The sequence below is a fragment of the Trachinotus anak genome, unplaced genomic scaffold, assembly GCF_046630095.1.
Source record: "Trachinotus anak isolate AG129_WGS33_773 ecotype Australia unplaced genomic scaffold, CSIRO_AGI_Tana_v1 ptg000010l, whole genome shotgun sequence".
Lineage (NCBI taxonomy): Eukaryota > Metazoa > Chordata > Actinopteri > Carangiformes > Carangidae > Trachinotus > Trachinotus anak.
The window spans coordinates 25,232,202-25,247,083 of record NW_027273861.1 but is presented as its reverse complement, the minus strand read 5'-3'; the positions used below and the strand labels follow the sequence as shown (position 1 = coordinate 25,247,083).

The window sequence follows — 14,882 nt, the reverse complement described above, 5'->3', positions numbered from 1 at the left end:
ACAAACATCTCTCAGTCGTGAGCTGTTTTCCTGTGGTTTGGTTCAGGTCAGTTAACATCTGTTTCTCTCACATGAGAGAAATTCAATGAATGAAATCACGCTCCAATTTTTTTTTTTTTTTTTTTTTTTACAAATGTATTTATTTTGTAAATAGAACCGCATCTTCATAAACATGAGCTATAAGACAGCTTGACGGACAGGAGGAGGAGGAGGAGGAGGAGGAGGAGTGATGAGGAGGCTCACTCAGGTGAGGGAGAACCGTGATGAGGACCTGCAGCCTGGAGCCTCTGCTGGGGGATGCGGAGCCACAGGACCTTCTGCTGCGGACAAACCGACCGGTTGACATTTTAATTTCTGTTCCCCGTTTTTATCTGATTCGATCAAGGAAACCTTAATTAGATTCAAGTCTGCAAACAGTGACTCAGTTTCCCAAGAGCATCTCCGCCCTGACGTCACCTGCCACCGTTTCTACATGTCTATCCTGTAAAAGCAGCTCTTCCACACAATCTGCTGACATTTTTCTAACTTAATAGTTTAAGATCGATCAAATATCACAGATATTACAAAAGCCTCGATTTCCATTTTCATGTTCCTCCAGCAGAGGACACAGATGACTTTACTGCTGATGCTGCTCTTCTTCAATATATGGCCAATATTTCCAGAAGCAGGAAAACTGAAGACAGAGCTTCACAGCTCGTCGTCATATCCAGTTAAACCAGGATGGTGCTTCTGATGGATGATCGTCATCTCGGTGTGATAAAATATTAATTGATCATTTTTTTCAATTATGTGTCTGAGTAATCTCCTGCTTCCAGAGATACCCCGGAGGCTTTGTATTCCCACCCTCAGGTGACGTCTCTGCTGCCATGCTTCAGAGAACCAGGTCTTGGATGTTTTAATATCACATCTGATCTTAAGGAAATATACAACATCCCTTTTCTGCATAAACAGCAATAGAAACTATCACATTAGTGCCACCTGGGCCACAATTATATCTGAAATGTCAAAAAAAAAGAATAATCTGTGCCAGGATTAAAAAAAATCACTCAGTATAGAAACGCAAAGTGTTCAAAGTGAGAAATATATTCAAGATATTGATAATTAATCATATAGAGTTTTAATAACAGGTTGTCCTTTTTCAAAGTTTCTCTATTATTTTCCTCAAATTACCTTTTTTTTTTTTTTTTTAAATTTTTGGTGGCATCAACATCATTTTTATAGTTATATTTATTTTTAACTGAGTGTTTTATTTTAATCATATAACTTTCACACTTGGTTTATACTCTGTTAATGATATTTTCTCATGAATCTTTAATAATGTGATACTTAGGTCATAATGTCTTCTTTATTTAATTTTGAACACTTTGGACTTCCGTAGGTGAGCACAAGGGGGCATCAGAAGTGACTGGCACTGCAGGTGTTTCTGCACAGCTCAGCCTCATCTCCCCTCCTCTGCCATCTGCTCTGACATCATGTAGACAGTCACAGTGCAGCAGTGTCACGGCGCTGACGCCCCAAAATGCTCCTTACACTCTGAGGTTAGTGCCAGGTCCACACATGAGTTGTCCAATTTTGGTTTGTACTCTCCGGATGGATATAGTTCAGTTTTTTTCCCTGGGAGATGATTCAATATGATCATTTACTAACTTTTAGTTTTGTTTGGGCAAAACACTAACATTAAATTAGTTTGTTTATTAATGTCAGCCCTGCTCACCATTACATGTGTGTCAAAGCAGCACCAATGATTTTACACATTAACAATTTTTCAAGTCTTAAAGCAATCACCAGGTGCCTGTATGTACAGTGAAACAGTATCTTCTTGCTGTAATTATTCCTCCTCTTCATGCAGAGATCTCTTTCTAACGGTGGAAGTGAAGGGCGACAAAATCCAGAGTCCACATTCTGTGCAAAAACGTACTGTATGTTACTATTCCCCTGCTGAAGCTCAGGAGGGAAAACTGAGGGAATTTCACACTAAAAGTACCAACTATGGAAGACACTCACTTGATTTCTGTGACTCCAGCAGCTGCAGCGTGGAGAAGGTGCACAGAATATGGAACAGGGAAACAATTACAGTAATCAATAACTCTTTCAAAGTACATATGGTCTCGTAGATGTTGTTTTAAGAATAGAATTGAAAAAATGTAAACCTATTATTTAACAGACAGCTTTTGGTGTAAACTATGGGTGTGGAGTTGGAAAGACATCAGCATTTACCAGGTATGAAGGGTTTGGATGCTGTTGAGTTTCATTACATTTTAAGATCCAGTGTTCATGACCCGTGTTAGGGACCTTATACTTGGGTCTCTGCTGCATCAAATCTGACCATCCTGATTTTAATGTATTAAAGGGGTACTCTGGATTTAGTATTGCACTTTCATGAAGTTAGATTTGTTAAAGACAGATTACAACAAGTACTGTCAAAATTAATGCAGCAAAGGCTGAGATAATGAGAGTTTAGTTCCCAGTGGTAGTTCCTGGTCAAACTCCAATAATGCAACTACAGCGTCTCTCATTTCACCCTCCCTGCCTGTTAAATGCCCTCATCTTCTCATCTTTTAAACTCCATGCTTCTAGTTTATAATAACAAACCTTTTTCTTGTCATATTTCTTTCAAGTCTCAAGCCAAACAAAGCTCTGTTCAGAGCCACAGAGGAAAACTGGTTTACATAATATGAAATGAATCCATGGAGTGTCCCCTTTTAATTAGCATTAACATGTATGTTTTCTAATCCAGGTACAGATAACAGAAATCACAGGTGCATCCAAGTAGATATTTTAATAACAATTATGAGGTTAAATGGTTTAAAAATAAAAGCTATTTCCTGTGTAAATGTGGCCTAAGGTGCTTATTGGAAATAGGGTTTATATCAACAGTATGATGATCAGTATGTGTTGGATGGAGTGATGTAACTGGAAGTGTCCTTTTTAAATGTCCTGTAACATACTAACATCCTGGTTATTTCAGGCGTGCAGCTGCAGCGCTGCTGCTCGGGTAAAGATCTTAGACAGATGCTCAGCCTCCTGGTGACACATGTAGAATCAAGTAAAACACCTTTGGAAGTCGCTGCATTCTGGCCATTTACAGGACCCACAGATATATTGATATGTAAGAAAGGTGTAACACAAATACAGGAAAAACAAGAGTACTGCAATAATAAATAGACACTTTCATTGTCAGTTGCGCCTGTGTGAACAGAGGGTGTAACAGGTATGCATCAAACAATGTGTACCATAGAGGAAAATAAACATCAAGAATATTCAATGAATTGACAAGAATATGAATGACACTTAAACATCTTCAAACAGCAACCACAGCGCAACAGAAACGTCCTATGACTCTGTGTGTTCCCTGTGTGAGCTGAGGCATGTACCCGTCACTGTTGGGTGGTTCTTGATGTCAAGTTTAAAACGGTTGTCTTGAGGAGGTTTCTACATTACACCTCTGTCAGCTCTGTCACCTTTTGGAGTCAACAAATAAGAACTGATACAATTTTCCTAATTTTAACTCTTTTCACTTTGAAGAAAATAGAGCACACAAAGACAAACATTTGACCTTTAACCTTGTGGCAGCATGTGGTCACTGACATCGTACAAGAGCTTACAACAAAGCTAAGTACTGTACTTCCTTCAACCAACATGGCTGCCATACAGAGTAACACACCAACACACACATGCACACACACATTTCATCAACAGGTGGATAGAGACACACATGGCAAGAACATAACAGCAAAAACATGACTGGGATGATTTCAATGGTGTCAGACGAGCAATGATTTAACAAAAAAAAGTGATTTTTGATATGTGACTTGTGCAAACGCTCTGCTTTTCTTTTCACCTCTGAAGCTGGATCACATTTATCTGATAAATCTATCTCTCTGAAGATAGAGACATTCTGCTGTCTGGGTCAACATGCATTAGCCGTGATTTGGAAAAGCATCTCACCATTAAAGCCATTTTTGTCTTACTGAAATCACAGTTGTACCATTATCAGATCAGATACCTCAAATCTAGTTTGTACAGATGTTAGAAAGTCTGATCAGGTCGATTTTTGCAGCCTTGAATTCTTTCATTACCTCAAAATGTTCCCTGACATCATGGTCTGTGATGCTGAGATGCCTTTTGTAACCAGGCTGAATGAGAAAAGGCATTCAAGGGGAACAAGTACAAATTAACAACAGGCTCAAACAGCTTCTGTCTGGAGTACCTTCAATAATCTACCAATAATATAACCTCTTGAAAAATGTATGGCTTTTTAAACAGACCCCATCTGGCCACCAGGCAGACGGAGGCCTGAAGAGTCACAACGAGAAAGCAGCACGAACAACGATAAGTCTTCTTAACAACAATATAAGCTTCTGTACAATCAGGCACAAAAATAAACACTTTTTCTGTTAAACTCCAGTCTGAATCTTTTGGTCTTTGGTACCACAGTGGAGATGAACTCTGTGAACAGTATTGAGGGGATTACCATACGTCTGAAGGAAGCAGGAAAGATAAAGCCGCTGGATCAGCAAAGGCTCTGGATGCTACAGGGTTGTGGGTGGTGATTTTTGTTCCCTCTATCAATCTGAATGAGAAATGAAGGTGCAGCAGTGGGGCCGAATGGAAACAACATGATGATGGGCCTTAGCTGCTTGCCAACACCTCAAAGATGAATTCCTAATGTAGTCTGACTCTGCTGAGCTTCTGTCCCGGTGCTACATGTGGTTTGTGGTGTCATCGTTAAACCACCTCAGTCCTGCGGTGAGGACGATCAGCTTGACCAAACCAGCTGGGTTCAGTAGCAGTCCTCAGGCTGCAATGCTTCCAGCGGGGGCGATGCCTGACATTAGCTAACGTTTGTAGCAGAAAAAAGTCCAGACTAACAGGAATCTCCATTCTGCGTTGAATGTGTGAGACTTCAAAAGACGTTTTAATGCCAGTTGCATGAAAAATTAAGTTTGGCAACTGCATTGAAAAAGAAAAATAAATAGTTCATAGAGTTCATAAAACTCATGTGATCTCAGAGGGCAGCACCTGTGAGCTGATTAATTAAATGTAAGACTCAACATGTCTTTAACTGTTTTCGAAGGTAGTAAATTTAGATATGATGTCAGCTGCTAAGATGCTGACTTGATCTTTCTACACGAATAGGTCCACAGACGTCTGCTTCATGTCGTGCTGACTCTCTCCACGCTCAAGGTTTCATTTCCTTTCATCGTGCAGCTCGTATGTGACATCACTTTCAACCTTTCTACAAGGGGCTGATTCATACTGGGTACAGACTGGTGGAGGATAGAGCAGCCTGCTGCAATGAGCCGAGTCCTTTGGTTTCAAATGATGTGACGGCTCCCGTTTGAGTCCGTTTGCCTCCAGCTGCATCTGGTTTAAACTGAAGTAGGTTTAGAAAATGGTGGCAGGACTGTGGGGGTGTGATTATGACTCATAGCGGAGTGGAAGCCCTGCCCCTCCACCCCCCCCAGCTCTGTGTGTTACAGTCAGTGGCCCTGGGAGTCAGCAGTGCGTGGCCTCGATGGGTGACAGCGTCAGGATGCTGCGATCGTTGGAGTAGAAGTTGTCCGCGTCACTCCAAGACCTGAAAACAGGCAGCAGTGACCGAAGGTTAGCTGACTGACGCAGTGAGTGAGTGAGAGGTTGTGTGTGTGTGTGTGTGTGTGTGTGTGTAGGGTCAGTGGGCTCGACTGTTACTAGCTAACACACTGTTGTCCAGAGGTTTGTGATAACAATCTACACAACCAGGCTGGAGGAAGCAGAGAGGAGTGAGGGACAGAGGAGTGAGAGTTAGTAATGGGTGTGATGGTGTTAGTGATGAACATCAAGTCTCTCCTCATTGACTCACACCAATCCAGGTCTGTCAGGGCAGAGAAGTCAATTCAAAGACCCAGGAAATGTATTTTTCAATCAGCTATCAGGCTCCACAGGAACACATGATTAGCAGTCGTTGGTTTGATGAGGGCGGGGCTCAGTGAAAAGGTGATAATTGACGCTAATGCCATTACGATAATGTAATGGTAGTTGAGGGCTTGAATCATACCCTTATAGTCCTGAGTTTTTAGTGAAAAGATAATAATCTTTCTTTTTTTCCCAAAACTTTTACGACCGTACTAATGCTACCTGGAGATGAGTTTAGAGACGACATCTTAAACACCTACTGATAACAAAGTACAGTGGACTTTTGACAGAGGTGTCACTGTTTTTTTTTGAATAAAACAAAATATTTGAAAAAATACAGCAGGAAAGTAATATCTGAGGATCATACAAACTGTTCAGTAAAGCAGGTCCTATGACTACGTCACATTGATCTACCAATGCGGTTTTAAACTTTAAGAGTACACACAGAACAAGAAAATATATAAAAAATAAGGTCACTAATTATTGCTTTAGGCCTTACATTTTGCAGTTTGGGACCTGCTGATACTCTGATCTATAAAAAAACATGTTAAAATCTGGGTATATCCATTATCCACTATATTTTTTATTTGCTCCATTAGAGTAAAAAGCAGTGATGCGGAGCCATTGTAGAATAATGTCCTCAGTGCTCTTGAAAATGCAAATGATGCAAATGTCTGCAGTGCTAGTTGGGCTCAGTGAGACCCTGTCAGTATCGTTTGTCAGAAACAACAATGAATATAGTAATTATAATAAATACTGTAAAGTATTGTATGTGAATCACAGTTCTGAAACCAATTTAGTCTCTGGTTTGTTCTTAGAGGTGGGAGGAGATGAGGAGAGACTTGAACTACTCAACCCATGGATAAAATTCAACACAATCACCATAGAGAGAAATAAATAAATGATAAACAAGCACCAACAACATTCTTGCCTCATATCCACTCTCAAGATAAGCAGGATTTGTATCTGACTTTCTGCAGGTAAATATAAAATTTGGCTATTTAAAAATCTTCAGAAGAAAAATAGGTATCACTGTACTATCTCATTCCACAACATTAAATATATCTATTTAGTATCAAATCTATGATGTTCTGTATATTTCTATTTAGACACATGACAGAGCCCTTGTAAAAATACAACCCTTCTCTATTAGCTTAGCAAGCTGGGTCTCCTTTGGAAATGTCTGACAAATCAAGCACACAATCTCAACCTTTCGTAAACCGCTCAAAAAATTTTCAAGCTAGACCAGAAAAAAAGAATACAACATGGTTTCATCATGAAAATCACAGCTTGCCACTGTTAAAGGTCACAATAACCCAACCTCCACAGCACTAACTCACATCAGAGCTGACCCAGAGTCAATGATCAGAGCTTCTACCTCAAAGCACCAGCAGGGAGGAGCAGAGCGACTGTGGTTTAACATCTGCTGAGTTCAAACAATTCCTCCATTCTGGCTGTGACACCTGATGTTCACAAGACTGCATGAGTAAAGCCTGATGTATGTGCAGCTTCGACACACTCAACTGTTTATAGCTGAAACTATGACGAGTTCACTAACGTCAGACTTGTAGATTTCCTCCTCTCTGCACCTGTCCATCCACATTTCGAGATATTTTTTCGTTTCTAAATGTCAGTTGTCCTACCCTTCGTAACGCATGACCTTTAATTTCACACTGCTCTGAGATGAAGACAACCGTTTTAAGACCCAGTAAACCCAGGGACTTTAAACAGGCTGATGAATCAAATGGTGGTTTGACTGGAGGCACTCTCACGTGATACATCACTAGCTCAGCGGTCTACCAGGGCCGAGGTCAAATGGAAACATCTCAGTGCTAAAACCATCTTTGCTCCCCAGGTTACGACAGAACAAAGAGGATGTTAGCACCAAAACACTTTTGGGATAAACCAGTGGGAACATGAACCAAGAAAAGAACAGAACAGGCAGATTTCTGACAAGACGGAGCTCACAGGGGACATCAACAGCACAGGAATAATTAATCTGGAAGGTCGAACAACATTATGCATATTTCAGACACACAGGGACAAGGACACAGAAAGACGGAGAGGACAGAAAAAGATAAGTGCAAGAGGAGGAGTGTGTGGGGGGCACTAATACATACAGGTTAACATTGTGTACAAAATGCCAAAGGCAACAGCAGCCCCCATGCAACAAGACAGAGTCTGGGCATTCTTGTTTTGATGTCTGCAGTGGACAAGGCAGGTGGAGAAAGTAAACTCCACCTGCCTGGAATACTCCTGATTGTAAAACAAGCATGCCCTCAAAGTTGGCCTCTTCTCAGAAGCACATATAAGGCTTCAGGATCCAGTAGAAAAAGACAAATAGATACAGGAAGTGTGAAATTAAAAAAAAAAAAAAACTCTCTGAGACTACACTTCCCAGCAGCCTCTCTGGTTTAGGGTGTGGTCCCCATGTTCTAGGAGAAGAGGAGGAGGAGCAAGGGATGTCAGACAGAGGCTGAATCTCCATCCAAGGATTTTTTAAATTCTAATGCATTAAATTAGAGAAAATGAACAGCTGTTGCAAATTTAAATAAAATATTGGAGGTACTACAAACAGGTTTTGAAGAGGCTTCAAGATTTAAGTTTGTTTATCAAATAATGGATGGTTCAGTTTTGTTTTACAACAGCTTGGAATGTTTAGACTTTCTGTGGTTGTATGCCTTCTAATTAGTGCATCCAAATACTAACAGATGATCTTTAAATCAATGTTTTTAGTTTTCGTTTTATTCGCATTTCAATGGTCTGAATAAAATTTGCTTGAGATATGGATGGAGACTCAGCTGCCGGATGTGACAAGTACACATGGGCATCTATCTTGTTTTTTTATGAAAAACCTCTTTGATTCCTGACATCCATGTCCGTTCCTGATTTGTTGCCCCTAGACATTATTCAGCTGTGGCGAACATTCAACGCCAAGTCAACAGGCCAAGTCAAGCAGCCAGCTACAATTGGGCTTCCAATAAATATCAGATAAATACTTTAAGTATTATATAAGTTGTAAATATGCTTGCTATATGTCCCTTTCAGTCACTAAGCATATAGGATGGATAGGTGGTTATATTCCCTTACCCTTACGGCAGTATCCTAGCATTAAGGCCAAATGTGGGCTGAGTCTCAATAGTCACTCAATTGCTCTAAGTTGTTTTCTGCTTCATTTCCTTAAATGCAGAAGATGAAGAAGAGGGAGAGGAGGGACGGGTAAAGGTTTGTGGTAAACAGAAGGTGGGCAGGGAGGTGAGGAGGGGATAGACGAGGAAAGGAAAGGAGGGATAAAAACTTAACTGCAGATTTAGCCCCAGCTCTATTAGTAGAAAATATTTTTTTTATATACACTATAAAGCACACCAAAGCAAAGCATTTTCCTTATGTTGATTGTTTATGTTTATCCTTCTCAGAGCACAAGTAGGCTGCTGTTTGCTCAGCTGGAAAAATGTAATTGGCTGTTTCGTGCCAAAGTCAGAAAACAAATCAATCATTCCCAGATGAAGACGTTCATCCAAACTGAATCATGCATTAAGTGGTAATTTGACCCTGAAGTGATGGGAACAGTTTCCTCTTTCAATGAACTGACCCTGACAACAATTGAAATTGATTATTTTGTGGTGCATATCCCACCCAGCATTGTCTGAGGACCACTCAACGTTATAGATATTAAATTGTAGGACCCATATTATGCTCTTGACAAGATGAATCAGAGTTTAGATCACCAGATGATACGGCCTGGTGATAAAATTACAGCCAGTCAGAATTTTACGTCTCTACAATAAGATTAATCACTGGATGGCTGTACCTCTCAGACCTGACTGACTGATTACACAGTCCACAGAGAGTTTGTAGGTTGCTATCAGGTGGGGCTGAAGAGAGAGGGGGAGGAGCAGTGCATCCCTTTTCTAACCTGCATGCTGTCAATACCTTTACAAACACACACAAAGTCATGAGTGAAAAAACATGCGTGCCCACACCACTGGACTGTGAAATGTCTACTGCAAAAGACTCACACACAAAGAACAAGAATGATACATCTTCATTACCGATCTAATCAATACTGAGAGTCCCAAGCTGTTTTGGGGAATACTGACTGCTCAGCAGAAAGGGCTGATCAGGTCAATTAATCAATGACCCCACAGTGTCACTGGGCTTCAGGTAAAGAGACACCGTAACACTGAAACTGCAGACTGAGCAGACCAGGAAACTGTGAGCTCAGCTTACTCATCTTTAAAGCTGCACCAGGCAAATATTTTATGAGCAAAAAAATTTCTAGCTGTTGATGTTTATCATCCTTTATCACGAAGTTGAGCTGCAGCATTGAAGAAATGTAATCTGCACTTACTGAGAGCTCCCTTTGTGCAGTAAATAAAGATTGTGTTTCATTTATTTTTACCTCTCACTGCCATTTAAGAGCTACCTAAATGCAAAATTGCTAAGTGCAGCTTGAAAGCTAAGTTGCAGCAACCTCCCACGTATGAAACACTTTCACATCTCTTCAGTCATAGGTTAATACTGTAGATGTGCACACCCACATTTGGCATTTGGATCATATATGATTCGACTAGTTGGCCAATGTCTGGCTTCATCTCAAGTGGAGAAGTCCTCCAATGAACAAGAGGAACTACTGCAACATGTAGAAGTCAACTTAAGTTAGTAAGTCAACTTAATGATTGACATATAGACACTGGTGTCATCTGCTAAAGTGCATTACAAATTACACAGTTTTCCTTGAAAACTGGCTAATCAGGCTAACTCTCATTTGGACACCAAACTTTGATTTTAAGGTAGTGTTGAACAGAAACAGAAGAGACAGACAAGACAGACAGAACAACAGACCATAGCACAGCTGAATAGGACAAAGACACATGGGCTAATAGACAGACCCACCCTAATGTAGGGGCTACACAGACAAGACAGGTTACATACTGCAGTGTAATACTGAGACCTGCTGGGTGCCTGTATATTGCAGCAGGTCTCTATTCTACGGGCCCTGGTACAATTACTAAGACCCAACATCTCCCAGGCAAGGCTGCCAAACATCCACATCTGCATGCTGTGTAGAAGGCATGGCCATAACAATCTATTCAGTCATTGGTTGCTATGGTTTTGGTTACAAGGTGTACTGATATACTGATAGTACACTACTGTGGATATGAGGTTAAGCACATCTTTCTGTCGGGTTAATCAAAACGTCCAGACTCTCCAAACATGGACTTTGATGTAAATAAGAAACTCATGGTGCAGTCCATGACGGCTCGATCCACACATCTTCAGCCTCTAACTCTTCCTTCAGCTGCTTTCCCAAAGCCACACCCTTAAACCAGTCTCTATCACCGACGGAAACCCGGCTTCCCCACGGCTATACGCTCTACCTATTATGAATCGGAACAAGAAAGACTTACAGTAGAGTTGTAGCCACATTATGGGCTATAGCAGTCAGGACTGCAGCCCAAATTTTTGAAACCGAGAGGCGGAGACGATTCGTCAGGATTCATAATCATTGTTTGTTGTCGTCGTCGTCCTCCCCACCTGTTGCTGCAGCCGGACGAGTGGCAGTGGTTGGCACTGGCCTGGCACTGCCCGGTCATTTGCTCCAGGAAGCGGGCCAGGCGGGAACAGCCGCTATGCCCATGTTGGTAGCAGCACAGGGACTCCACACAGCTGAGGGCCTGCGCCTGGAGGGCTGATAGAGACTGGAGGAAGGTGAAGAGGGTGGAAGGGCAGAAAAAGAGCAAGAAAGGGTGATGTGAAAAGTCAGAGAGTGGCATAGGTTGGGAAAATAGAAAGAGGACAGAGGACAAATTCACAAGAAGCAAAGGGAGAAGTGAGTGGACAAAGAGAAGAAAAGAGAAGAAATTAATACTAACTCAACATATTTTGACTGTCACGTTCTGACAAGATGATAAGTGCGACTGGAGGATGACATATTGCATGCTGTCACAAGAACAATGATGTACAGGGAACACATTTCAAACATGCTACAAAAAGGGCTGAAATGTTGCAAATAAATACATAAATCATAAAACCAGTAAACAAAGAAATAACAAAAAACTTCCTGTAATGCCTGAGGAGATTTTTTCTGTAAGACATCTCAGCAAACAAGAGCTGCTGACACAAATATACAATTCCCACTCTACTCATATAATGCTATAAACATTGGGCATTTATTTTGCTGCCATGGGCTGGGACGAACCTGCGCAGTATTATAATGTCAGTGCTGCTTCAATGCAAGATGTCCTGTCTCTCTGTTGCAATTCCTCCAAACCACAGACTGTAATATCTATGATGGATCACTCAGAGTCCAATCCACATCCTGTAGCATAAACTAACTGTGATCCAAGGCCACTCGATCAGCTTCTCAGGCAGTAACACAAGCCAAGCTCTTTTTTCCTCTACTTCCTTGGCCTCAAAATGATATTAGATTAGGTTTTATGTTGCAACTGTAGAACTCCATGTGTTGGGATTATATTGAATAAAATATGTAGTATTCTCAGATTTCAGGAAGTCCAAGCAAAGACGGGGACATTCAGCCTACTTCTGCTTTGTACTGGCTCGAGAGTGATCATATAAATATGTATCAAAGAAACAATTCAGTGCTGTCATCATCTATCCAGATCGTTTTCCTCATGTTTGTAAAAACTGATACAGAATATTGTCTGTACTACGTTAAAAAGAAAACTCTCACTGCTTCAATAATAAGACTGGCATTGGTAGTCAAGGCTGAATGAAGTTGCTGCCTAGAAACCTGTGGTATCAGGTGGCTCTGTTCATCTGAGTCAGCACCCGAGAGAGAGTGTGAGGGAAAGGAGAAAGTGAAGAGCAGAGAGACAAAGAGAGAAGAGGGAGAGGGAGTGTGAGGTTACGCTCATGTAGTTTGCATCCTGAACCCTCCTTTTCTACAAGACAACAGAATTATAGATTAACCTCAGAGTATATATAGTGACCCATCTGGTTCTTTTAAGTCCATAAATCAGCTTCAAATTGTACTTTTTGCTATTAGGAATTACATTTTTTGTTTCTTAAGATCCTAAATTTAACTCTTAAGGTACAGCAACATACTGTATAATTCCCCATATATTTCTGTGCAACTAAAAGTAGTATGTTAACTTTTAAAAGCTCCAGTTTATTTCAGCATACGGACAGCTAAATAAACTCTAAGATGCTTCTTTATGGTCTAGAATCAGCACATCAGAAATTTTTATCATTAGATGTTTTCTCCTCTGATCTGACCCATAATGGTCCTATTTTGTGGCTGAATGTGTGACCCATGTATTCCACACATGGTTTTGGCTTGTAATGTTGCCTTTTCTCTGCAGTAGAAATTGGAGAGACTGTTGGCATCAAACCAAACTTCTGCTTCTTGGCCGGCAACAGGAAAACACAGACAGGACAAAACTGAATATGGATTATGCTGGCAGGGTAATGTGTCCGTGGACAAAAAAATGCATGGTTTTGCTGTCCCTCGATCAGAACATACTGTTTCATTCTAATTGAAAAAAGAAATGCAATTTCTTTCTTTTTACTGCAACACAAAAAACACCTCTTAAACCCTGCTGTTGCAAAGAGAAAAGACGAGGTTGTAGAATGTGATTAGTCCAAACACACATTCAGTCCGAAGCACAGAAAAAAACGGTAACAAAAGACAAGACACAGCTGTAACCACAGATGGTAATGTTTCCTAGACTACTGTTTATTTGTTGGTGGAGTGTCCTTGGTGTTTTTATGTTGGTATGAACACATGGGTGATAAACACTGTTGGTTTTTCATTAGCCCCAAGATGAGTGATTTATCTTGGTCTAACCAACAAACTATTACATTAACCACTGAAGCAGTGATCAGTCACCACAGAGGCAGTGGTAGGCGGAGTTCAGATACAGCAGGTTTTTACTGGCAGTCCAGTTAAAATAAAAGTTGTTCCTCAGTGTTTATGACAGAGATGAACAAGAGAGAAGTATCGACTGAACTAGCCACTAACCACTGCAGCTTCTGAGGAACTCTTTGGTGCCATTACTTTTACAGATGTAGAGAAGTAGCAGCAACATGATGCCCAGAGCAAAACCAGGCCAAAGCATGTGATTAATAGTTCTCTAGCAAGCTGAGGTTTTCTGAGAAACCATGCCAGAACTGAGGTTTTGTCATAAACTGACCAAGGCCTCTGTAAAAGCTACATGGGTGACATCACCCCTGGCTGATTTACTGTAGCAGCTACAGAGTTCAGCTACAATTCATTGTTGTTTTATTTTAAAACATGATGTTGGTTCACACAACTGCAGAGTATCTCTGGTAAAATCATTTTAGTGACAGCATAACAAAATGTAATACTCTTTGGTTTCCAGTATGATATATGGCACTGAGAAAGCAAGCTCTGTATGCAGAGAAAATAAAATGAAAAAGTCTTATATTATAGAGAAAAAGGAGAAAAGAATTCATAGAAAAAAAGTTACAAATCATACTTAAAATTATACTTGAAATTCGAGACATCAAATAGTTACAAGCTGAAAACGAAACATCATTCAGCCGTGAATATGGAGTGACATCACTAAATATGATGGGAATAGATGGCTGAACAAAAACACAGCAAAGACAAAGAACTCAGCATGCCAACAGCATTCTCTCTCTCTCTCTCTCTCTGTAAGCTCTAAACCCAGATCTGACAAATAACAGTGAGGGCTGAATTTATACCAGGACAGGGAAAGGATGGGGACGATCATGGCTGGGTAGGGAGGATGGGGTCAGTCGTTTCTGGATAGAGAAGGACAAGGTTATTCATGCAAGGGTAAGGTTGGATGGAGTCGATCATGACTGTGGGTAACGGTTGCGTCATTCATACAAGTGGGAAGTAAGACCGACAGAGACAAATACAGGAGTAGTATTCTTATATATGAAATAAAAGGGCAGTGTAGGGGCGGTTGTGACATACAGCCATGGAAGAATGACCAAGGTGCAGGTTGTTTTAACCAAGCATAAGGGTTGGT

At 40.8% G+C, this 14,882-nt stretch overlaps 1 protein-coding gene across 2 annotated transcripts in view; it reads right to left on the bottom strand.

The window, feature by feature from the left end:
- Positions 1 to 2,043: 2,043 nt before the first annotated feature.
- The window catches only part of atp11b (ATPase phospholipid transporting 11B), a 50,178-nt gene continuing 37,339 nt past the window's right edge, over positions 2,044 to 14,882 (bottom strand). The window contains exons 29-30 of one of the 2 annotated variants that reach the window (XM_071486390.1): positions 11,310 to 11,600; positions 2,044 to 5,581 (exon numbers count right to left, since the gene is read on the bottom strand). In XM_071486390.1, the coding sequence (XP_071342491.1) occupies positions 11,328 to 11,600 (273 nt within the window). In that variant the 3' untranslated portion in view covers positions 2,044 to 5,581; positions 11,310 to 11,327. The remainder of the gene's footprint in view (positions 5,582 to 11,309; positions 11,601 to 14,882) is intronic. The other variant, XM_071486391.1, reaches the window with a different exon arrangement.